We start from the raw sequence: 26,489 nt of genomic DNA, 5'->3' as shown, positions 1-26,489 counted from the left end.
GATGAGAGGTTGAAAAAGTTAGATATGTTTAGCTTAGAAAAAAGACGTCTCAGAGGAGAGATCTCATTTATATGTATAAATACATGTGTGGTCAATATAAAGGACTGGCACATGACTTATTTCTTCCAAAGAAAATACTAAAGACCAGGGGGCACTCACTGCGAGTGGAAGAAAAGCGATTCCGGCAGCTAAATAGGAAAGGGTTCTTTACAGTTAGAGCAGTCAGACTGTGGAATGCCCTACCACAAGAGGTAGTAATGACAGTCAGACTGTGGAATGCCCTACCACAAGAGGTAGTAATGACAGTCAGACTGTGGAATGCCGACCACAAGAGGTAGTAATGGCAGTCAGACTGTGGAATGCTCTACCACAAGAGGTAGTAATGACAGTCAGACTGTGGAATGCCGACCACAAGAGGTAGTAATGACAGTCAGACTGTGAAATGCCGACCACAAGAGGTAGTAATGGCAGTCAGACTGTGGAATTCCCTACCACAAGAGGTAGTAATGACAGTCAGACTGTGGAATGCCCTACCACAAGAGGTAGTAATGACAGTCAGACTGTGGAATGCCCTACCACAAGAGGTAGTAATGACAGTCAGACTGTGGAATGCCCTACCACAAGAGGTAGTAATGGCAGTCAGACTGTGGAATTCCCTACCACAAGAGGTAGTAATGACAGTCAGACTGTGGAATGCCCTACCACAAGAGGTAGTAATGACAGTCAGACTGTGGAATGCCCTACCACAAGAGGTAGTAATGACAGTCAGACTGTGGAATGCCCTACCATAAGAGGTAGTAATGGCAGATACTATAACAGCTTTTATATCCGGGCTGGATGATTTCATCAGTACACAACATTGCGGGTTATAAGTGACTTAGTGACCAAATGTAGAACTGGTGGAGGAAGGATGAACTAGGTGACTATGAACAGAAAAAACACCACCAAATGCAACAAAAAAAGACATGAAATTTATAGTGTTTTTTAAAAGCCTTCAAAAAGAAAAGATGTGAACGTTTTTCTTTTCTTTTTATTTCCCTGTAAATCCTGATTTTTGGTTTCTTTATTATTAGTCACATTTGCATTGCATATTTCTGCTGCACGTTCCTCCGTCGTAAGGGTTAAAATCTGCATTGCCCGGTATCATGCATTTTTCATCAGGACCGTCGGTGATAGTCATCCTTGCATACGCTGATAATCGTTCTCTTTTTCATTGCAATAAAGCGTATTTGCCCATGGGAGGCTTTCCAGCAAATAATATAGAGCCTAACTGCCGGCTTGGTCAGGGCGGGCTGCATAACACACAATCCCCTTATGAGGAATAAAATCACTGTGTCACAGTGTCTGATTTCACAGCTGTTAACAAGCAGGCCCCGAGCCCGAAACCACCGATGTCTCTATGGAAACTATTGGCGGATCTTAATAAGAGACTGAAAGCAAATTAAACTTTTCACTGTACCCCCTCCAACCTGCAAAAGCGCGCTAGGACAACCAGCAATAAACAGCTGCAAAAAAAGAAGTCAGCGGCTCAACCCGATCGTCTCGCGAAGAAGAAGCCTCAACGTAAGGACCATTAAGACACCTGCAGGTCTCGCGTCATTCAAATCAGGTTCTATTCTTCCGGAATTAATTTCAAATTCAAATTTCAAATTTCCAACTGCCAATGTTCCGATAGAATATCGTATGTGCGTGTGCCAAGGGCAAGATACTGGAAAAACGTGCCATCTGTTTGGATATTTATGGAGTTGAATGCCATGTAATATATGGAAAGCCTATATCAACCTGAGTGCAACAATGTTACCAAAACTGAAGACCCCCATTTTTGAAGGTTACTCCGCAATTAGGTGATCAGAAGGTTGGACCCCTCTAAAATATAATTGACTGATGTATATAAAAATATTGGATATGCCAACAAAATAGCCTCTAACCTTGGTAACCTTATGGGTCAGATTAGGCAGGGTAGATCCGGTAAGCCGTTGGGTCGTGACATCATGCAGGATTGAATATTTCAACCAAGAGACTGTCCTGGATTTTAGGATTGTAGGTATTGTCCCTGGGGGATCTAACTAATCTAACTGCAGTGTAGTAACTAGATTCCAATGGGCCCTGGTGAAAAATTGGACCTGGGCCCCCCACCTGATTGTTGGTCAGATATATGGGCCCCTGTAGCATTCTATATCCTATAAAGATATATAATATAATGTCCTCCATCCAGGGCCCAGACTGGTAAAAATGTCCTCCATCCTGTATCCCTTCCAGTGATAATGTTCCCCTTATTGGGCCCCTTCCAATAATAATGTCCCTCATCCTGTGTCCCTTCCAGTAATAATGTCCCCATCTTGGGTCTCTTGCAGTAATAATGTCCAACATCCTGCACCCCTTCCAGTAATAATGTCCCACATCTTGGGTCTCCTACCTTAAAAATGTCCCACATCCTGAGCCCCTACCAGTAATAATGTCCAACATCCTGCACAACTTCCAATAGCAATGTCCCCATACTGAGCCCTGAGCAGTAATAATGTCCCCATACTGAGCCCTGTGCAGTAATAATGTCCCCCATGCTGCTCCCCTTCCAGTAATAATGTCCAACATCCTGACCCCTTCCACTAATAATCTCCCCATCTTGGCCCCATTGCAGTAATAATGTCCAAAATCCTGTGCCCCCTCTAGTAATAATGTCTGCCATCTTGGGTCTCCTGCCTTAAAAATGTCCCGTATCCTGCGCCCCTTCCAGTCATAATGTTCCCCTTATTGGGCCCCTTCCAATAATAATGTCCCTCATCCTGTGTCCCTTCCAGTAATAATGTCTCCCATCTTGGGTCTCTTGCAGTGATAATGTCCAACATCCTGCACCCCTTCCAGTAATAATGTCCCCATCTTGGGTCTCTTGCAGTGATAATGTCCAACATCCTGCACCCCTTCCAGTAATAATGTCCCCATCTTGGGTCTCTTGCAGTGATAATGTCCAACATCCTGCACCCCTTCCAGTAATAATGTCCCCATCTTGGGTCTCTTGCAGTGATAATGTCCAACATCCTGCACCCCTTCCAGTAATAATGTCCCCATCTTGGGTCTCTTGCAGTGATAATGTCCAACATCCTGCGCCCCTTCCAGTAATAATGTCCCCATCTTGGGTCTCTTGCAGTGATAATGTCCAACATCCTGCACCCCTTCCAGTAATAATGTCCCCATCTTGGGTCTCTTGCAGTGATAATGTCCAACATCCTGCACCCCTTCCAGTAATAATGTCCCCATCTTGGGTCTCTTGCAGTGATAATGTCCAACATCCTGCACCCCTTCCAGTAATAATGTCCCACATCTTGGGTCTCCTACCTTAAAAATGTCCCACATCCTGAGCCCCTACCAGTAATAATGTCGAACATCCTGCACAACTTCCAATAGCAATGTCCCCATACTGAGCCCTGAGCAGTAATAATGTCCCCATACTGAGCCCTGTGCAGTAATAATGTCCCCCATGCTGCTCCCCTTCCAGTAATAATGTCCAACATCCTGACCCCTTCCACTAATAATCTCCCCATCTTGGCCCCATTGCAGTAATAATGTCCAAAATCCTGTGCCCCCTCTAGTAATAATGTCCGCCATCTTGGGTCTCCTGCCTTAAAAATGTCCCGTATCCTGCGCCCCTTCCAGTCATAATGTACCCTAACTTGGGGCCCTTCCAGTAATAATGTCCAAAATCATGACTCCTTCCAGTAATAATGTCCCCCATATTGTGCCCCTTGCAGTTATAATGTCCAATATCCTGCACCCTTTCCAGTAATAATCTCCCCCATCTTGGCCCCCTTGCAGTAATAATGTCCAACATCCTGTGCCCCTTCCAGTCATAATGTCCCCCATCTTGGGTCTCCTGCCTTAAAAATATCCCCCATCCTGCGCCTCTTCCAGTAATAATGTCCACCTTCCTGCGCCTCTTCCAGTAATAATGTCCCCTATCTTGGGCCCCTTCCAGTAGTAATGTCCCCATACTGGGCCCTGTGCAGTAATATCCCCCATCCTGCTTCCCTTCTAGTAATAATTTCCAACATCCTATCCCCTTCCAGTAATAATGTCCCCAATATTGTGCCCCTTGCAGTAATAATGTCCAACATCCTGCGCCCCTTTCAGTAATAATATCCACCATCATGGACTCCTTCCAGTAATAATGTCCCCCCATGCTGGGCCCCTTGCAGTAATGTCCCCCCATCCTGGGCCCAAGTTGTGCCTGCTAGGGAAGATGCGGGACATCACTTCTATGTGCCACCTGTGTATTTAGTGACGACTTTTCCATTACTGAGATAGGAGATGGCAGTTAGTGCTGATGAGATTCTATGTAGATAAGAGAAAGGAGGAGGCGGAACTCTGCCTCTAGCTCCTCCCTCTGCCTCTAGCTCCTCCCTCCTCATAGGAGAAGGCAGTTGGTGTTGATGAAATTCTATGAGGAGGGAGGACCTAGAGGCAGAGGGAGGAGCTAGAGGCAGAGGGAGGAGCTAGAGGCAGAGTTCCGCCTCCTCCTTTCTCTTATCTACATAGAATCTCATCAGCACTAACTGCCATGTAGATAAGAGAAAGGAGGAGGCGGAACTCTGCCTCTAGCTCCTCCCTCTGCCTCTAGCTCCTCTCTCTGCCTCTAGCTTCTCCCTCATAGAATTTCATCAACACCAACTGCCATCTCCTATGAGGAGGGAGGAGCTAGAGGCAGAGGAGGAGCTAGAGGCAGAGTTCCGCCTCCTCCTTTCTCTTATCTACATAGAATCTCATCAGCACTAACTGCCATCTCCTATCTCAGTAATGGGAAAGTCATCACTAAACACAGATTTTACCTCAGATTGAGAATTTTTAATAAAGACTGATTGATTTATGAACTAAAAATTAAAATGACAGCTACGCTTTAAATACATGTATTTGAGACTAAAATTTATTTTTGCAATTCAATTTCATGAAAAAAGTGCATTATTTTGCCTGTAAAGGCTCTTTGTTCCCCTACACAATTAACGGTGATGTGGTCTGTGGTCATATAAATCCACTGATAGGAGCTTAAAAATAAAATAAAAAAAAAAATAAAAAAAACCAGATGAAAATTACAAACCCTTTTATTGGAATCTTAGAATGCGTTCACTGACAGATATTCAGTTAGCTCATTCTACAGAAAGAGTGGAAAAAAGGTTTAAAAAGAAAGCGGAGCATAAATTCTAAATAAATCCAAATTATAAAAAATATTTTTTTAGTCAAAAACGCATGCATTTAAACAAAAAATGTATATATTGTAAATCAATCTGTCAGAGAGGTAAGCAGTGGTGTACCACCAATGGCATCGGACTATGCGACTACTATGGAGCTTATGGGGCAGTCCATGCCAAGAAGCGAATGTGTGTAGCGCCGACGTCCCTGAACCGCTCGCCGTCCTCCCTGCAGGGACGCCGACTCACTGCCTCGGCCGGCCTGCACCAAGCTGAATGGCTTCCCCGCTGTCCTATGCTTCTTTCTCCCAGGACCTGTGCATGCCTCACAGGCCCTCTGGGAGTGTTCCTAGGGCGTACGCACGCACCGCTGACTTTCTCTTAAAGGGCAAGCACGTCACTTCCTAGAAGCGCCTCTCAGCCTATCGCTGAGAGGCACTGGGTACTTAAGGCACTCTCCCACTAGGGGAGGTGCCTCAACAACATGATTAGTTAGTGGTTTGTTCCCTAGCCAGCTACTTGTGAGGCTCCCTTGTCCGCTGGGGGTCTCCTTTACAGTGCACCGTGTCCTTCCCTGTTTCCCGGTCTCAGTGGTATCCTGGTGTCCGTCCTTCCTGGCCATGCAGTCTTCCTCAGTTACCCCAGTGGTTCCAGCTTTACTAATGACTGTGTCCGTCCACCCCAGCTGTGCCGCCTGCCTCAACTATCCCGGTGGTCCCAGCTATACTAGGGAATCTGTTCATCCTCCCTGGCCATGCCTTCTACCTCAGACTTCCCAGTGGTCCTTGCTGCACTAGAGACTCTGCCTGTTTGTCTGCATGTCTGTCTCTGCCCTGTGGGTCAGCTGCCACAGTCCCGGTCATTACATTGGGAGTGGGACCTTAGTCAATCTCCTCCCACTATCAAGTAAGCCCGGAGTTCACAATGGATCCATTCTAACGGATGATTACAGGGCATGTGAATTCAGCCTTATTTAGAAAGCAGATACTCGCATGTAAGTTCTGATCACAGCATTTTAACCCCCTTAGATGCTGCGGTGAACAGTGGCCACGGCATCTAAGCGGTTGGTCAATTCAGAATTTTGCTATTTGGCCTGACAATGTTTACATATGCCCTTAGCTGGGTGTTAAGTCCTATAGAGAGAAATTGATTGACCTCAGATATCTTTGTCCTGGAGTCAACCTTCCCATCTTACACTGCAATTGCCATTATTATTATTATTATTATTATTATTATTATTATTATTATTATTATTATAGTGCCATCAATTCCATGGCGCTTTACATGTGAAAGGGGTGTACATAATAGGAACAAGTACAATAATCATAAACAATACAAGACACAGACAGTTACAGGAGGATAGCGGTCCCTGCCCGCGAGGGCTCACAGTCTACAAGGGATAGGTGAGGATACAGTAGGTGAGGATAGAGCTGGTCGTGCGGTGCTGTATCAGACTGAGGGTTACGGCAGGTTGTAGGCTTGTCGGAAGAGGTGAGTCTTCAGGTTCCTTTTGAAGCTTGTCAAGGTAGGCGAGAGTCTGATGTGTTGTGGCAGAGCATTCCAGAGTATGGGGGAGGCACGGGAGAAATCTTGGATGCGATGGTGGAAAGAGGAGATGAGAGGGGAGTAGAGAAGGAGATCTTGTGACGATTGAAGCTTACGTGCATGTAAGTACCGGGAGACTAGGTCACAGATGTATGGAGGAGATAGGTTATGGATGGCTTTGTAGGTCATGGTTAGGGTTTTGAACTGGAGTCGTTGGGCAATGGGAAGCCAGTGAAGGGATTGGCAGAGAGGAGAGGTCGGGGAGTAGCAGGGGGACAGGTGGATTAGCTGGGCAGCTTAGTTTAGAATAGATTGTAGGGGTGAGAGACTGTTAGAAGGGAGGCCACAGAGCAGGAGGTTGCAATAATCCAGGTGGGAGATAATAAGGGCATGTACTAGGGTTTTTGCAGCTTCTTGGGAAAGGAATGTACGAATCCGGGAAATATTTTTGAGTTGGAGGCGACAGGAGGTGAAGAGGGCTTGGATGTGTGGCTTGAGATAGGGAGCAGAGTCTAGAGTTACTCCCAGGCAGTGAGCATGTGGGATTGGGGAAAGTGAGCAGCCATTGACATTGATGGATGTGTCAGGTGGGGAGGGAAGAGTGAGGAGGAGGAAAGATGATGAATTCTGTTTTGTCCATGTTCAGTTTTAAGAATCGAGCAGAGAAAAAGGATGAAATAGCAGACAGACATTGTGGGATTCTGGTTAGTAGAAAGGTGGTGTCAGGTCCAGAGAGGTAGATCTGTGTGTCATCGGCATAGAGATGATACTGGAAGCCGTGGGACTCTATGAGCTGTCCCAGGCCAAGGGTGTAGATGGAGAATAGCAGGGGTCCACGAACTGAGCCTTGGGGGACCCCGACAGATAGGGGGCGAGATGAGGAAGTGGTGCGAGAGTAGGAGACGCTGAAAGTTCGGTTGGTTAAGTATGAGGAGATCCAAGATAGCGCCAAGTCTGTGATGCCCAGGTGTGCCCCGCTCGGGGGAGCCCTCTGGTGAGTCTAGGAACTGAATGTCACAATGCCTTATTATAAGAAGGTTTGTCGCTTGTGTTTAAATGTATTGTTTTCTTTTGGTGCTGTAGGGGTGAATGACTCTTTTCTGCCTAGCTATCCTTTGTGGCCTTGATCTAAAGTGCAGCTCCTTGTGATCACTCCCCTATAAAAAGGTCAAATGTGTTATCATCTGATGCCGGTGATAATCTCATTCCTAAGCTGTCCACTTTGGAAGGAGCCAGTCTCTGGAAGAAGCTGAGGTGCAGTGACAATGCAGCCCCGGTGCTTAGCCGCTTTGGAGGAGTTTGGAGTGTTTTACTTATTGCGTCTATTTTTCCCATATGTTATATTATTGTAGTGGTGAGACTAGTGCTCTCACCAGCCTTCTCACTAGCCAGGGTGAGATCAGGGCAAGCGAGGGCCTAGTCACGTGATCGGCGATGGGGGGGTGGACCTGTATAGAGATGTTAGGGAGTGCAGTAGGTGACCTCACTCCCATGGCCCACTATTGTATTGTGTTCCCAGAGTACCCTGTATGTTGCGGAGCTCACCATGGGGTTCCCTTGTACCTGGTAAAACCCCAGTAGTCACTGCATGATAGCGATGTGGCTGAATCTGGGAAAGATATATTGGTCTCCTCTCCGCCAGGAGCAATGTAATGCAATGGAATCATAAAACGCCGACGGAGAAGCTGGATCTTTTCCTATGTAGGATCACAATGTTTGTATTTAACAGACGAGCCAAAAACAGCTAATTATTTAAGCCCAAATCACACGCGCCGATATAACTCGTAATGACACCTCTGTGAACACGTTAACACTATATATAAATAGCGGAAGCACTTCCTTACATTACACAGACGCTTCGTCAATGCGGAAAGTCAGATTAAAACACATCTCGAAGAATATAGCGGTGCCAAGACGGCACTTTCACCACACATGTGAATGACTCTTTGAGTGTTAGACCCTCGCGGCCTTCTTCTCCTTAATCCAGTCACCAAGGTAGCATTCATCTTACAGAGATGATAAATTGGAGGTGTGAAAAATGTGAGTCACCAACTGTAAGGAACATATGTAGTCGCCAAGGTGCGGTCTTAATGAAAGAGGGAGAATCTGTCGCCTTCTTTACTGATCAATTACTTACAGGGGTGTAAAAATCACTTTACTTATTCTGCATTTACACAGTCGCTTAACAACAACCAGGATATACACTGAGGAGCAAAAGGGTAACAATGATTTGATCTTCTGACTTTCAAACTCGATATCTCACCATCCACCATAGCTTTGAGCGCGAGACGACCTTCATTTTATAGACAATCATCTTGGCCATCTCATACATAATTTTGACTTGCAGATATTTAGCATATGATTAGTTATGCAGATTCTTCTCATGTCACTGCATTGTTACTGTTTTGATCCTTTTTCTTCCGATATACTACAAATTACAACCTGTTTTCACATTCCCTATAGCTCAGTGTGTTATTAGGTTGATTCCCAAGAGAAAGGTCACTGGTTCGAAACGTGGAGAAGCCATGAAGAAGATTTCCCAAGAAAAGAGAAACAGCGTCATCCAGATCATCGATAGCGGTCTCTCGGCTCAGAAAATTGCCAAACTGCATCATGTGAGACCATGATAATTGTAGGAACAAGAAATGAAGTCCAAAGCCAATAGGTGGGCGTCCAGGCAAAATATCAAGTCAAGAAGTCGGCACATCACAAGGTCTATGAGTTTGGCACTACAAATCCAGCAGTGGAGGCGGCTTGTATGCTTCATAATAGTGAGATCACAGACGTCCATGCCATTACTGAGAGACAGACGTTACACAAGCCTGGAATGGTGGCCCGAAAAAAGTTGAAGAAGCCTCAACTTCAATATTGTCGTAAGAAATGTCTCGAGTTTGCAAAAAAGTACAAAAATTGGAAGATTGGAAACAGGTGATTTGGAGCGATGAGATGAAAATCAATAGACAGTTCTGATGGGGCAAATGGACCTAGAAGAATTAAGGTAAAAAGGGGCTAACAGATAGAGAAATTGAAGGAACTGTCAAGTTCGGTGGAGGAAGCCTGATGATATGGAGGTGTTTCAAAGCCAAAGGCGTTAGATACTTGACTAGGATGGATGGTGGTCTCAATGCTGAGCTATATGCGAGGATCCTAGAAGACGAGTTACTTCATATACTTGAGTATCATGGGTATGAAAAGGACGACCTAGTATTCCAGCAGAACAATGACCTAAAGCATATGTCGAGATTGGAGAAGAAATGGTTCAATGACAATAAAGTAGAGAAGCTGGATTGTCCCCACAGTCCCCGAACCTCAACCCAATCCAACAATTGTGGGTGAAATTGAAGAAAAAGCTGCATACATCCCCAAGTGAGCCGTCCAGTATACACCAACACTGGGAACATGTAGAAGAGACCTGGGGTCAGATTTCAGTTCAGAAAATGCTTGAATCTGTTCGAGAGTATGCCCAGATCAAATTTATGTATGAAATGGCCAAAATGATTGTCTATAAAATGAAGGTAGTCTCATGTTCGAAGTTTTAGTGGATGGTGAGATATGGAGCCTGAAAGTCAGAAGTTCAAAACATTGTTACCCTTTTGCTTGTCAGTATAAGAAGTTACAAAAATATGTGGTGAACCTTCTTGAAGCTTTGGCTTGAAACAAACTCATCTTGACGTTAATGACTAAAAAAGACTTGGACCATTTTTCTAGACATTAGGAAGAGAAGATCATTCCTAAACCATATATGTTGTTGTTGGCCTGATGTCATGGTCGTCTCCCTGCTGTTTTGAGACTAGTGACAGCCTTAGGACTGGAGTCGCTCATTTCCATCTTCAAGGTTTCCTTTCCTCTGGCGTCTCATGAGTTAATTTCAGATTTGTTGCCCGTGCAGGTCAGCAGTTGCTGCTTTGGGTCCACGCAAATTTAGGAAAAATACTGGAGCTTTTGCAGCAGACCTTGCTGCTGTTAGAATTATTTCTACTCTGGCCAGCCAGGTGGAAGGATCTGCTGAGGTTTTGTCCTGTGCCCATCCACCTGATACTTTAGAGTCCGTCCTCTACGGTGAAGTTTGGTGTTTTTTAACCTTCTGTTTATTCCCCCTGTCTGTCTTTCCTTTCCCTCCGTGTTTATTAGTTGAGTGGCGAGTCTAGTGTACTCGTCGGCCTACTCACTAGACAGGGTGAGTTTAGGGCCAGCTGAGGGACCCAGGTATCCTGCTCGGCGACAGGTTAAAAGAACCTGTATAGGGATGCTAGGGAGCTCAGGAGTCAGCTTGAGGTGAGTGGAGGAGGTGCCCCCTCAACCCTCAACCTAGCGGCAGGGACCTCCCTTGTATCTTGTCCCCGGTGTTTGCCCCTTTTTTGCGGTGTTTTTGGTAGTGTGTCAGACGCCCGTTGGTTTGATCGCGTGTGTCACGCATTATATACGGACATATTCTGAAGATGCCCAAAATGCTCCTCTGTTTCATGATCTGGCACCGGTACTACGCTATCGAGTGTTGATCCTTTATCGGGACGCTTTTCCTCTTCTGGTATGAATGTAGAGTCGAAGCTTGAGGCTACCAAGTTTTAACGAGCGCAGTTTATTCTTTATCTGTAACATGTAGTATAAAATTGGCAATAATTATACAACTTTTTTTTTGTTCTCGTTATGGCAGCCCCTTTGTGTTTAATGAGCTTCCTTGATTTATTTTTATGGAAAAGCACAATAGCAGTTTCCCGCTGTTTTATTGTGGAGTTGTTCAGAATACATCAAGAGATTACAACTATGGAACTCACAGAGAAAAGGTAAAAAAAAGGAGAAGTTTTTGTACAGTACTTAGAGTTAATTTACTTCTGTGGCGTTGGATCCTACAATTTCCTAATCAAGGCAAAGCTTCTGAACCGGAGTCATTGAGCGATTACGGATGATGGTCAGGATCGGTGGTTTTTCTGCCAGGGGAAACTATTTGAGGTCTTCATCCAAAACGATTCTCGTTGTGACCATTACTGAATGGAAGATGCAAAGCACTGAAAATAAGGACAGCTGCGCTGGAAAAGATCCTGATTGAGGATGCTAGACCCAAATGATAATGACTCAATAGTCCACTAAAGGCCACTTTACACGCTGCGATATCGGTACCGATATCGCTAGCGTGGGTACCCGCCCCCATCTGTTGTGCGACACGGGCAAATCGCTGCCCATGCCGCACAACATCGCCCAGACCCATCACACTACTTACCTGTCCGGCGACGTCGCTGTGACCGGCGAACCGCCTCCTTTCTAAGGGGGCGGTTCGTTCAGCGTCACAGCTGCGTCACTGAACCGCCGCCCAATAGAAGCAGAGGGGCGGAGCTGAGCGGGACGTAACATCCTGCCCACCTCCTTCCTTCCGCATAAGCCCGGGAGGCAGGTAAGGAGAGGTTCCTCGTTCCTGCGGCGTCACACGGAGCGGTGTGTGCTGCCGCAGGAACGAGGAACAACTTCGTTACTGCTGCAGTAACGATATTTGAGAATGGACCCCCATGTCACCGATGAGCGATTTTGCACGTTTTTGCAACCATGCAAAATCGCTCATAGGTGTCACACGTAACGGCATCGCTAATGCGGCCGGATGTGCGTCACCAATTCCGTGACCCCAATGAGTTCGCATTAGCGATGTCATAGCGTTTAAAGCCCCCTTAACTCTTCAAGGAGCAATTCCACCAAACATCAAATCATCTCTTGTACACAGAAGTCCTGTTCGAGGGGTTTGCTTTTAAGAAAATCCATACTCTAAAAGGGAACTTTACACGCTGCAAGATCACTAGCGAGCGTACCTGCCACCGTCGGTTGTGCGTCACGGGAAAATCGATGCCCGTGGCGCACAACATCGCTTACAACCGTCACACTACTTACCTGCCTAGCGACGTTGCTGTGGCCGGCGAACCGCCTCCTTTCTAAGGGGGCGGTTCGTGCGGCGTCACAGCGACGTCACTAAGTAGCCGCCCAATAGAAGCAGAGGGGTGGAGATGAGCGGGATGAACATCCCGCCCACCTCCTTCCTTTATCATTGTGGGAGGCCGCAGGTACGATGTGGTTCCTCTTTCCTGCGGTGTCACACAAAACGATGTGTGCTGCCGCAGGAACGACGAACAACCTGCGTCCTGCAACAGCAACAATATTTTGGAATGGAACGAGGCGTCAACGATCAACGAGAAGGTAAGTAATTTTGATCGTTAACGGTCGATCGTGCGTTTCACATGCAACGACGTCGCTAACGAGGCCGGATGTGCGTCACGAATTCCATGACCCCAACGACATCTCGTTAGCAATGTTGTTGCATGTAAAGCGGCCTTTAGGGACATAAAACCAGAATCAAAACTGTTTTTGTCCATTTTTTTGCCAAGAGATGCAGATTTAGTGCAACAATTTATACACCATATTCCTGCACCAAATCTGCATCTCTTGGCAAAAAAAAATGCGGTTTTCTGCCAAGATATGCAGGCCTGTAAACTCAGTGATGTCATTTGGGGTGAGGTCATTGAGTTAAATGAGGTTACCTAAGATCAGGTTAACTGTGTTCACTAGTGGAGGACCATGGGAACCTCCAGCTGTGACCGCTAAAACCTGAGTGACGTCATCACTCATTGCTGTGGCTCAGATATTCTCTGCCTAAAGCCCACAGCGTATGGTCATGTCCGATGCAGCAGAGTTGGAATTGTCGTGGGATCTTGTGTGGATTACGTCAAACCTGGGTGTTTTGGGGGTTATTAGAAATATATAAGAGGGACACTAATGAGATTTTGGGGTCTTAATTATTTTTGCACAGTGGTCCCCTGCTGTATGTGTCCAACATTGGCCATTATTCAGAGACAGGGGCGTAACGATTGTGGTCACAGAGGTTGCAATTGTGACCAGGCCTGAAGGTGCCTTCGCTCCTGCTTCAGCTGCAAGTGCATCTGAGGGCACGCATCAAGTTGAAATGGGTTGCTGCACAGAGACCTGTCAGGTCCCTGCGCTGCAATAAAAGCAGCTGACCAAATGGAGAGTTGCAGCTGACTTCATAGTTACATAGTTACTAAGGTTGAAAAAAGACCTAGGTCCATCTCGTTCATCCTTCCTCCACCAGTTCTACATTTGGTCACAAAGTTATTTATAACCAGTAATGTTATGTGTACTGAGGAAATCATCAGCCCTTTTTTGAAAGCTGTTATAGTATCTGCCATTACTACCTCTTGTGGTCGGCATTCCACAGTCTGACCGCTCTAACTGTAAAGAACCCTTTCCTATTTAGCTGCCGGAATCGCTTTTCTTCCACTCGCAGTGAGTGCCCCCTGGTCCTTAGTATTGTTTTCGGAAGAAATAAGTCATGTGCCAGTCCTTTATATTGACCACACATGTATTTATACATATAAATGAGATCTCCTCTGAGACGTCTTTTTTCTAAGCTAAACATATCTAACTTTTTCAACCTGTCATCATACGGGCGGCCTCCATTCCTCATCATACGGGCGGCCTCCATTCCTCATCATACGGGCGGCCTCCATTACTCATCATACGGGCGGCCTCCATTACTCATCATACGGGCGGCCTCCATTACTCATCATACGGGCGGACTCCATTCCTCATCATACAGGCGGCCTCCATTCCTCATCATACGGGAGGCCTCCATTCCTCATCATACGGGAGGCCTCCATTCCTCATCATACGGGCGGCCTCCATTCCTCATCATACGGGCGGCCTCCATTACTCATCATACAGGAGGCCTCCATTCCTCATCATATGGGAGGCCTCCATTCCTCATCATACGGGAGGCCTCCATTCCTCATCATACGGGAGGCCTCCATTCCTCATCATATGGGCGGCCTCCATTCCTTGTAATAGTCTTGTTGCCCGCCTTTGAACTGACTCTAACTTCTGAATGTCCTTTTTAAAATGTGGAGTCCAAAACTGGATCCCGTATTCCAGATGTGGCCTTACAAGTGATTTATAGAGGGGTAACAATACGTTGGGATCCCGGGATCTAATCTCTCTTTTTATACACCCTAGAATCTTGTTTGCTTTAGCAGCTGCTGCCTGACATTGAGTGCTGCTGCTCAGCTTATTTGTAATGAGAATACCCAAGTCCTTCTCCTGTTCTGTAGTCCCAAGTTTACTTCCATTTAATGTATACGCAGCTATAGGATTACTCCGTCCTAGGTGCATTACTTTACATTTATCAACATTAAATCTCATTTGCCAAGTATCTGCCCATTCTGACATCTTATCCAGATCTTTTTGTAATATTGTACTATCAAGGTCAGTTTTTAATATCCTACATAGTTTGGTGTCATCAGCTTCGCAACTTCGGCGGTACCGTTATTGCGTGAGCATGACGGTCCTGTCATGTGCTATGAGGTGCATGCCGATGTCTGCTGCCAGCCTCTGCATGCTGGTTACAGAGGACACCACGCTATGTGGAATCAGAGGGATTTGTGTAGGAGGTTTTTGTTTGTTTGTTTGTTTGCTTTATGAGTTAGAGACAGAACAGGGACCATATATAGCAGGATGGGGACCACATATAACAGGAGGGGCCCAGGTTGAAGACATATATACCAGGATGAGGACATATATACCAGGATGGGCCGAGGATGCGGACATATATACCAGGATAGGAGGGAACATATATACTAGGATGGGGGGACATATATACCAGGATGGGGGGGACATATATGTGACGCCCTGGGCAAGCCAGGGGTCACAGGTCACAACACAACACGCACCCCACATTCCCTGCAGGTACACACAAGGTCAAAACTAAAATCCTTGTTGCCTTCCTCCAGGAGCTGGTGTCCACACCAGGGGGTGGGCCAGGCGGTTGGCTCCACCCACCGAGGAGTTCACAGCTCTGGAGGCGGGAAAACCAGGCAGTTAGCTCAGGGAAGAGCTTGAGTGAGGAGTCCAGCTAGGGCAGTGAAAGTGAAAGGAAGTGAAGTGAAGCTGGTGAAGTGGTAAAGGAGGAAAGTAGGAGTAGTGACAGCAAGAAGCCTGAAGTTAGTCCGGGTGTGTGCCCCGGACTGAGACAGCAAGGTTGGCAGACGGCGGTGACCGTCTGCAGGCGAGACTGATTGGAGGTTGCCGAAAGGACCGTGGACGGGTGGTGACCCGGCGGTACCGGAGCGGTATACGAAGATTAGTCAGCACCAGGGCAGGGGCCTTTCGGATCCCGGCAAGGCTAGGAGTCGCCATAATTTGCCAAATCCGTCAGTGAAGGGGACGACTGTCTCCCAACAACCAAGTCCCGTTTGAAGACAACAGTCCAACCGTTCAGGGGAGACATCGCCACCGCCAAGGCACCAGTTTCCCAGGGCCAGCGCCTGCGGGCAAGAGTGGAGCTCCTCCGGTTCAAGCTGGGGAGCGGGTTACCGGTGGGAACCCATCGCTACCAAACAACAACACATAGGTGCAGGGAAGAGACCGTCACCGTCAACTGCAGGGGACATCGGCAACGTAACCGTCTGAGGGACCCGTCCAACCAGCCGTTTGTTTACCGAGAACTGTGTCGTGTTTACTGGCTGAGTGAGTACCTCCGTGCCGTGCGGCACAGCGCTGCCCCTGCGCCCCTGCACCTCCACAGGCCCCCTAGCGCGCCTGTCCACCATCCCAACTCCATCACTGGGCCCCGGGATCACCAACCCCTACCCACGGAGGGGCAACACAACAACTGGCTGCTCCATACCATCACTCCCGGGATCCCCAGCCAGAGCAGCGGTGGTGTACACTCAATCACCACAACCGTGGGTGGCGTCACGGACAATAAACAATCCCCACACCCAAACCCCCTTTCACTCACGGGCGAGGAGCGCCAATAGAGTCCCCGGGATCCGGCCCATCGCTCGAGCCACCGAGCAGCAGCAGGCCGCAGCAGCCGCGGCAGCCGGACCCGAGCAGTGGGAGAGCGCGGCGTCCCCTCCTCCGCCCGCGACATATATATCAGGATGAGGGGGAACCTATATACCAGGATGGGGGGCATATATACCAGGATGGGGGGGACATATATACCAGGATAAGGGGGACTTATATACCAGGATAAGGGGGGCATATTTACCAGGATAAGGGGGACATATTTACCAGGATAAGGGGGACATATTTACCAGGATAAGGGGGACATATTTACCAGGATAAGGGGGACATATTTACCAGGATAAGGGGGACATACTTACCAGGATAAGGGGGACATATTTACCAGGATAAGGGAGACATACATACCAGGAAAGCAGAATTGTATACCAGGATTGGGGACATACTGTATATGCCAGGATAGACCAAGGATGAGGACATGAGGACATTTATACTAGGATAGGGGACAAATATACCAGGATGAGTGACATATTTACAAGAAAGTGGCCTAGGATGGGGATCATTAGTACAGAATGGAGGGATATTACTACACAATGAAGAGGGAGGGCAACCTGTATGTCCTTATAGGATTTAGAACGCTACAAGGGCCCATACATCTGATCAACAGGCAGGGGGGCCAGGTCCAAACTTTGCATCGGTGCCCACTGGTCACAAAGAGTCGCAAATATACCAAGCTAATAAATTTGTCATGGGTCGCTCCAAATAACAATTTTTACATAAAAAAGGCCTTTATTCATCATTGATGATTTTTTTTAATGACATTTCATTTTTCTTCTTTTCTGTCCAGTGTTATTTGTTGACAGTTTATGCGCCAAATTCTTCAAAAAGGTGCGTGTGGTTGGTGAATTTTGAGCGAAATAAAAACTGATTTAATATTGGCCTTAACCTGTTTTTAATGCAAAAAGTCACATTAAAGGCAAAAACAAAACAAACAAAAAAAAATGTTGACGTTCATAAAATCACTCCAGTTGGGGGATGACTGGAGTTCACTTGTGCAAAAACTATGAAAGAGAAAAAAGAGAAAAAAAGAGAAAAAAGGAGGCACAAGAAGAAGGAAGATGAAAGAAGGAAGATGAAAGACAGAAAGAAGAAGAAAGACAGAAAGAAGAAGACAGAAAGAAAAAGAAAGAAGAAGAAAGAAGAAGATAGAAGAAGATAGAAGAAGAAAGAAGAAAGAAGAGGAAAGAAGAGGAGAGAAGAAAGAAGAGGAAAGAAGAAAGAAGAGGAAAGAAGAAGAAAGAAGAAGAAGAAAGAAGGACGAAAGAAGAAAGAAGAAGGAAAGAAGAAGGAAAGAAAGAAGAAGGAAGAAGAAAGAAGAAGGAAAGAAAGAAGAAGGAAGAAGAAAGAAGAAGGAAGAAGGAAAGAAGAAAGAAGTTAGAAGAAGAAAGAAGAGGACAGAAGAGGAAAGAAGAAAGAAAGAAAGAAGATAGAAGAAGAAAGAAGAAAGAAAGAAAGAAGAAGATAGAAGAAGAAGAAAGAAGACAGAAAGAAGATAGAAGAAGAAAGAAGAAAGAAAGAAGATAGAAGAAGAAAGAAGAAAGAAAGAAGATAGAAGAAGAAAGAAGAAAGTAAGAAGAAGACAGAAGAAGAAGAAAGAAGAAGACAGTAGAAGAAGAAAGAAGAAGAAGATAGAAGAAGAAAGAAAGAAAGAAGAAGATAGAAGAAGAAATAAGACAGAAAGAAGAAGATAGAAGAAAGAAGAAAGAAAGAAGATAGAAGAAGAAAGAAGAAAGAAAGAAGAAGATAGAAGAAGAAGAAAGAAGAAAGAAGAAGAAGATAGAAGAAGAAAGAAAGAAAGAAAGAAGAAGATAGAAGAAGAAAGAAGAAAGAAGAAGAAGATAGAAGAAGAAAGAAAGAAAGAAAGAAAGAAGAAGATAGAAGAAGAAAGAAGAAAGAAAGAAGAAGATAGAAGAAGAAAGAAGAAAGAAAGAAGAAGATAAAAGAAGAAAGAAGAAGAAGATAGAAGAAGAAAGAAAGAAAGAAAGAAAGAAAGAAAGAAAGAAAGAAAGAAGATAGAAGAAGAAAGAAGAAAGAAGAAGATAGAAGAAGAAAGAAGAAGTCGCTGGTGATGAACAAACTGCAAAAATCCCGAAAACCCAAAACATTAAAAAACAAAAACAAGAGACAACATGAAATAGGCTTTAAAAAAGAAAAAGGTGCAAATAAAAAAAAAAAAAAAAAAAAAAAAGATAAAATTTATCTTAAAAAAAATTATTTAAAAGATAAAAAGGGGCTTCCTCTTGCATTTGGTCCTCAGAGGAGTCCTTTAAGACGCTTGGAAAAGACAATACATAGTGAATGAAACTTTGCCTCCGTGTTGGCAGCTGCAGTGAATCGCCGTCCCGTACAATAAATCAGTTTATTGTAAAGAAGATCCTGGAGGTTTTTTTTTGTTTTTTTTTTTCTCTCTCTCTTACGTTTAGAAGAAAAAGGTCTGCCTCGTTGGTCCCGAAGGAAAAAAATATATATATATGAAGGCCATTCCAGGATGCCAGTATGAAGAGATGGTAGATGCGTGCCATCTCCATTAGCTGGGTCTGGAGTGTCATGGAGCCACCTCCAGGGAATTCATGTGCTACAAAAACATACAGGAACGCCATCTGCTTTCCCTTATACTACTTCACAGTGAAATACATCACATCACCTCCAAGGATATTTTTTTTTTTTTTTTTACTCGGAGAAGCATAAATACCAAATGTTGATTATAGATTCTGTTTATATTCAGCACATGTTCCGCCTACACGCAGACAATTCACGTTTTGAAGAATAGATCATTTCACGGGAATTCTAGATGGCGCCGATCGACTTGTTTAGGAGTTATGCCGTCAGAATTTTAGAAAGACTTAGAATTTATGAAACCTCGGATTAAAGGCGGTGGAAGTCCGGGGGTCTCCGTCATCACCTTTAGGAAGCATAGGACCTGCCAGGCCAGGGAAAAATTACCCTGCGTAGTTGGTCCTACTGACCTGGCCATGAACTAAGGACTTCTTAAAAATTTACCTAAGAAAAAAAAATAATTTTGAGCATTTCTAAGACAAGGAGGGGGGGTCTTAAAATATCCCATGATTTTAGGCTAATGTTTTCTAGTGTATGGTAATACAACTTGAGTCATTCCTATATGATCATACTCATATCTGGGAAGGATGTGTGATGTATAGCATATACAAGGGTGGTCACCGATCTTGCATTCTAGACTTAAGAACTGCCGGTGGACCACCGGCTACCAATGAGTGCAAGATGATAGCAGGGACCCAGTTTTTGATAATGTGTTTTAGGCTACACAATCTTCTACAGTTATGGTGGGCTCATGGGTGTGAATGTCGTGCCCGAGCCAGAGTGCCTGAAGAAACCCAATGCCCCTCTGCCACATAAGAGGACATGATAGCAAAGATCCAGTATTTCATTATGTATTTTAGGCTAATCAATCTTCTACAGTTATAGTGGCCTCATGGGTTTAGATGTTGTGCCCGAGCCCGGGTGCCTGAAGAAACCCAATGACCCCTCTGCCACATTAGTGGACATGATGATAGCAGAGACCCAATATTTGATTATGTGTTTTAGGCAAAACAATGTTCTACAGTTCCATATTATGGTGGCCTCATGGGTGTAGACATCGCGCCTGAGCCCAGGTGCCGGAAGAAACCCAATAACCCCTCTGCCATATAAGAGGACATGATGATAGCAGAGACCCAGTATGTGATTGTGTGTTTTAGGCTACACCATATTCTAAAGTTCCATATTATGGTGGCCTCATGGGTGTAGACATCGCGTCTGAGCCCAGGTGCCGGAAGAAACCCAATGACCCCTCTGCCACATAAGAGGACATGATGATAGCAGAGACCCAGTATGTGATTATGTGTTTTAGGCTACACCATATTCTAAAGTTCCATATTATGGTGACCTCATGGGTGTAGCTGTTGCACCCAAGCTCAAGTGCCTGAAGAAACCCAATGACCCCTCTGCCACATAAGACATTATGATAGCATAGACCAAGTATTTCATTATGTGTTTTAGCCTACACAATCTTCTACTGTTCCATATTTTGGTGGCCTCATGGGTGTAGCCATCGCGCCCAAGCCCAGGTGCCTGAAGAAACCCAATGACCCCCTCTGCCACATAAGAGGACATAGCAGAGACCCAGTACATGATTATGGGTTTTAGGCTACATAATCTTCTACAGTTCCATATAATGGTAGTCTCATGGGTGTAGCCTTCGCGGCCAAGCCTACGTGCCTGAAGAAACCCAATGACCCCCTTCTGTCGATCAACCAAGGTCAGTGTTTATCTGTTAAAATCTTTAATTTGGAACCAAGACCTTTAAGTTACACCTTTTTGTTCCATTGCATAGTACATCCATATGGCACATTATCTCAGAAATATTCTCCCCTTGAAGTAACCTTTTTTACGCTTTCCTGTAAAAAGAGAAGTATTAACATTGAGCTCATGAATTCACAAGAACTTGGTGTAGCGGTCATGTCCATAATCTGTTGCCGCTGAACCAAATCCCTTATACATTCCACTCTTGATTAGCCGGCCTGGTGCGGCATCGTGTCCGCAATGATGCCAGGCTGGCTAATCAAAAGAGGAGCTGGGGATGTAGTAGGCAGTTTACTGGGGTCCAATCCAATGGCTACAAAATACCTACCAGGCCACTGGACCAGGGTCCTTTGAAACAATTTGCTCATCCCAAAAAAGTAAAAAAGGGTACAGAAGGTGCCGGTAAACTGATACGGGTGCCGCTTTCCAAGAATACTGATTTTATAGAAGAAGAAGGATAATATCCAGCACTCACTTGTATCTGTAGTCTCGTACTGACTGTCCCTTTGCAACTCGAAGATCTCTACCTCTACGCGACCACTCGATGCTCCTTGTGTGTGGCTGTTAATGTGTTCCCGGGCTAGCGCCAATGCCAGCCTCTCACCTCGACCACAAACTGTCTGATCGTCAAGGATTGCAGCTGTAAAGGAAGAAATGCACAATTATTGGTAAGCATGCTAACAATGCAAAAATTATTTCTTTAAGGAATGTTAAAAGGGGTTGTCCATTACTTGGGAAACCCATTCTCATTCCCCATGTTCGCCCCCGTAAAAATAAGCTTATACTCACCTCCGGTGTGGCCGCAGTGATGTCTGAATCCACATTCCCAGGGCCCATGTAACATTGTTAGAACACGCGGGCCCCGCGAAAAATCAGTGCCGACTTCTTTCACCCCGCCTTCGGACATTTGAGCAGGAAGTCAGCGCTGCTGTCACATCCTGCTCAAATGTCCGAAGATGGGGAGACAGATGCCGGGTGCTGATTGGTTGTGGGGCTCACATGTAATAATGTCACGTGGGTCCCAGGAACGCAAATTCAGACATCGCAGGAACCGTGGTTGAACCGGAGGGGAGTATAGGCTAATTTAATTTCATGGGGCGAACAAGGGGAATGAGTAGGGGTTGTCCAAGTAGTGGAAATCCCTTTAAAGTATTTTAGTTTACATTCAACACTTAAAAGGATAACTTTACTTTCATGTAACTTTTCAGAATAAACTGTTACGTATGTGTATATAAGGAATAAATCTATTTCTGGCCATTATATGACTTGTAGCCTGCATTTTAAGCAGATTTCCCATCTGCGGGCTCTACATTTTACAACAGACTCGGAGGAGGTGGCTAGAGAATAGCTGCAGTGTTGTCTTCCAAGAGGGATTCCTGTTCTTCATTAGCTTTTTGAAATACAGAGACATGGAGGATATTACACAGCAGACCTAAGCTGTTTAATTGAGAATCAAGTTCTAGGGTGAGGTAAAAGACTTGTTAGAAAGCTCATCTGAACCTTTCTATTCCTGCCTTTGCCTGATTCTTCTCCCTGCTCCTTACTCTTCTCTTTATCCGATCTCTATAGAGTATAATGAGCTTTGTAACATGCTAAAATAGGCTCGGAGGTGGTGGCTAGAGATTAGCTGCAGTGATGTCTTCCAAGAGGGATTCCTGTTTTTCATTAGTTTTTTCAAATACAGACACATATTACACAGCAGAGCTTAGTTGTTTAAATATGAATCAAGTTCTAGGGTGAGGTAAAAGACTTGTTAGAAAGCTCATTTCAACTTTTCTATTTCTGCCTTTGCCTGTTTCTTTTCCCTGCTCCTCACTTTTCTCTTTCTCCTCTCCCCATAAAGTATAATGAGCTGTGTACCATGGCACCACAGACAAGACATATCTGAACTGGTTTTTTTCAGAATGGATGACAAGGTTTAGGAGGCAGGGGAAGACATGTCTGATAAGTGGGGAATTAAGTGGCTTCCCCTGATAAGATATATTACAAAAGTTTCTTATAGTTGTCTGTACTATTGAATTCCGGAAAGTTTGTTGAAAGCACTTTTCAAAAAATGTTGCCAGGTCATAGAGATATGTTTAGGGGGGTCTAGGTGTTGAGTTCCCCACTGATTGTTAAAACATTGGAGCAGAAGCACTGAACCAAGCACTTTTATTGACCTTGTCTTTAAAAGGGTTGTCCACTACTTGGACAACCCCAGGTAAAATGATAAAGCCTATACTCATCTCCTGTACCGGCGCCCTTCCAGCGGTGCCCAGGCCCGCATAGGATTGTGACATCATGCGAGCCCTGTGTCCAATCAGCACCGACTTTGGTCTCCCTACCTTCAGACCAAATGAGCAACCAATAGGAAGTGAGCGCAGCCACAGCACTCACTTCCTGTCTCATTTGGTCCAAAGGTGGGGAGACAGAAGCTGGCACTGATTGGATACAGGGCTCACATGACGTTACAACCCTAAGTGAGGTCCGCCACTTCCAACCCGCTGAAAGGATGCCAGTACAGGAGGGGAATATAGGCTTTATTATTTTACCTGGGGGAAACATGGAATTAGAAGGGGTTGTAGTAGTGAACAACCCCTTTAAGTTTCGGAGGAAAGTAGTTACCCTCCGTTTCAGAAATTTGGTCTCCGCCCATCAAAACTTTTAATATTAATGAATTTATGTAGGCGAAAAAACAAATTCTTGTCCATGGCGATGTCTAAAATTGCAGCTTGGGCCAATTTTATAGGATTTTTGTTTTATTTTTTAATAACATGATAAAGAAAAAAGGATAACCCTTGACTTTGCTCTAGCCTGCAAGCCACACATCCAAGCCCTCTTCACCTCATGCAGACTACAACACAAAAATATCTCCCGGATCCATGCTTTCCTTAACCAAGAATCAGCAAAAACATTAGTACCTGCCCTCATTATCTCCCGCCTCGACTACTGCAACCTCCTGCTCTCTGGCCTCCCTTCCAACACTCTTGCACCCCTCCAATCTATCCTAAACTCTGCGGCCCGCTTAATCCACCTCTCCCCTCGCTATTCCCAAACCTCTCCGCTCTGCCAATCCCTTCACTGGCTTCCCATCGCCCAACGACTCCAGTTCAAAACATTAACCATGACATACAAAGTCATCCACAACCTGTCTCCTCTCTACATCTGTGACCTAGTCTCCCGGTACCTACCTGCACGCAACCTCAGATCCTCACAAGATCTCCTTCTCTACTCCTCTCTTAACTCCTCTTCCCACAATCGCGTACAAGATTTCTCCCGAGCCTCCCCCATACTCTGGAACACTCTACCTCATCATATCAGACTCTCCCCTACCGTGGAAAGCTTCAAGAGGAACCTCAAGACCCATCTCTTCCGACAAGCCTACAACCTACAATAACCCTCAGTCCAGTACACCACTGCGCAACCAGCTCTGTCCTCACCTATTGTACCATCACCCATTCCCTGTAGACTGTGAGCCCTCGCGGGCAGGGTCCTCTCTCCTCCTATATCAGTCTGTTTTGTACTGGTAATGATTGTTGTACGTATACCCTCCTTCACTTGTAAAGCGCCATGGAATAAATGGCGCTATAATAATAAATAATAATAATAAGTAGGACAAAAACATCAAAAACTATTACATGCTAACTGGTGAAATGTATACTGTCATATAGTAGAGAAAAAGCAAAAAAAAAGAGCTTGTTCTTATATGTCACAGCTAAAAGACAGATGTCACATAGGACCCGAAAAGGGCGTGTATTTACAAGAGACAGAAAAAGAGAATACATTACATGGTATTAATAATGAGAATGCTATTACACGAGCATGACAGCATCAAAGAACCTGCAAATGCGGCTTTACAAATGGTTGATGTAGGCGATGTCACCCGAGCTAAAGCTGTCATTGTAAATAATGACTATCAAGTAAGAATAAGAATGTTATATCAACATTATAGAAGAGATTCAAAAACAAGATAATTATAGCGGAGGATGAGAAACAAGTATAATAACCAGGGACTAGACAGAGGAGCGTTACTGCAAAACAAGGGGATGGCGCCTCGAAAAAAAAGAACAGCAAAACAAGGGGATGGCGCCTAAAAGAAAAGCACAGAAAATCGAGGGGATGGCGCCTAAAAAATGCACAGCAAAACAAGGGGGATGGTGCCAACAAGAAAAGCTCAGCAAAATAAGGTGGTGGTGCCTAGAAGAAAAGCACAGCAAAACAAGGAGATGGCGCCTAGGAGAAAAGCACAGCAAAACAAGGACATGGCGCCTAGGAGAAAAGCACAGCAAAACAAGAGGATGGTGCCTAGGAAAAAAGCACAGCAAAACAAGGGGATGGCGCCTATAAAAAAAAAATAGCAAAGCAAGGGGATGGAGCCTAGAAGAAAAGTACAGCAAAATAATTGGATGATGCCTAGAAAAAAGCACAGCAAAACAAGAGGATGACGTCCAGAAGAAAAGCACTGCAAAACAAGGGGATGGTGCCTGGGAGAAAAGCATAGCAAAACAAGGGAATGGTGCCTGTGAGAAAAGCACAGCAAAACAAGGGGATGGAGTCTAGAAGAAAAGCACAGCAAAACAAGGGGATGGCGTCTAGAAGAAAGCACAGCAAAACAAGGGGATGGCGTCCAGAAGAAAAGCACTGCAAAACAAGGGAATGGTGCCTGTGAGAAAAGCACAGCAAAACAAGGGGATGTCGCCTGGGAGAAAAGCATAGCAAAACAAGGGAATGGTGCCTGTGAGAAAAGCACAGCAAAACAAGGGGATGGCGTCTAGAAGAAAAGCACAGCAAAACAAGGGGATGGCGTCCAGAAGAAAAGCACTGCAAAACAAGGGGATGGCGTCTAGAAGAAAAGCACAGCAAAACAAGGGGATGGCGTCTAGAAGAAAAGCACAGCAAAACAAGGGGATGGCGTCTAGAAAAAAAGCACAGCAAAACAAGGGGATGGCGTCTAGAAGAAAAGCACAGCAAAACAAGGGGATGACGCCTAGGAGAAAAGCACAGCAAAACAAGGGGACAGTGCCTGGGAAAAAGCAGAGCAAAACAAGATAATGGGGTCTAGAAAAAAAGGCACAGCAAAACAACCGGATGGTGCCTAGAAAAAAAGCAAAGCAAACAAGGGGATGGTGTCTAAAAAAAAAGCACAGCAAAACAAGGGGATGGTGCCTAGAAGAAAAGCACAACAAATTGAGGGGATTGTGCCTAAGAAGAGCACAGAAAAACAAGGGGATGTCGCCTAGAAGAAAAGCACAGCAAAACAAGGGGATGGCGTCTAGAAGAAAAGCACAGCAAAACAAGGGGATGGCGTCTAGAAGAAAAGCACAGCAAAACAAGGGGATGGCGTCTAGAAGAAAAGCACAGCAAAACAAGGGGATGACGCCTAGGAGAAAAGCACAGCAAAACAAGGGGACAGTGCCTGGGAAAAAGCAGCGCAAAACAAGATAATGGAGTCTAGAAAAAAAAGGCACAGCAAAACAACCGGATGGTGCCTAGAAAAAAAGCAAAGCAAACAAGGGGATGGTGTCTAAAAAAAAAAGCACAGCAAAACAAGGGGATGGTGCCTAGAAGAAAAGCACAACAAATCGAGGGGATTGTGCCTAAGAAGAGCACAGA

At 45.2% G+C, this 26,489-nt stretch overlaps 1 protein-coding gene across 2 annotated transcripts in view; it reads right to left on the bottom strand.

Moving 5' to 3' along the window:
- The window catches only part of GRIK5 (glutamate ionotropic receptor kainate type subunit 5), a 383,239-nt gene that overhangs the window by 167,294 nt on the left and 189,456 nt on the right, over positions 1-26,489 (bottom strand). For both annotated transcript variants that reach the window (XM_075328483.1, XM_075328484.1), the window contains exon 3: positions 21,373-21,537. In XM_075328483.1, the coding sequence (XP_075184598.1) occupies positions 21,373-21,537 (165 nt within the window). The remainder of the gene's footprint in view (positions 1-21,372; positions 21,538-26,489) is intronic.

The sequence above is a fragment of the Anomaloglossus baeobatrachus genome, chromosome 11, assembly GCF_048569485.1.
Source record: "Anomaloglossus baeobatrachus isolate aAnoBae1 chromosome 11, aAnoBae1.hap1, whole genome shotgun sequence".
Classification (NCBI taxonomy): Eukaryota; Metazoa; Chordata; class Amphibia; order Anura; family Aromobatidae; genus Anomaloglossus; species Anomaloglossus baeobatrachus.
The sequence above is the reverse complement of the archived record's forward strand: the minus strand, read 5'-3'. Positions and strand labels throughout refer to the sequence as shown.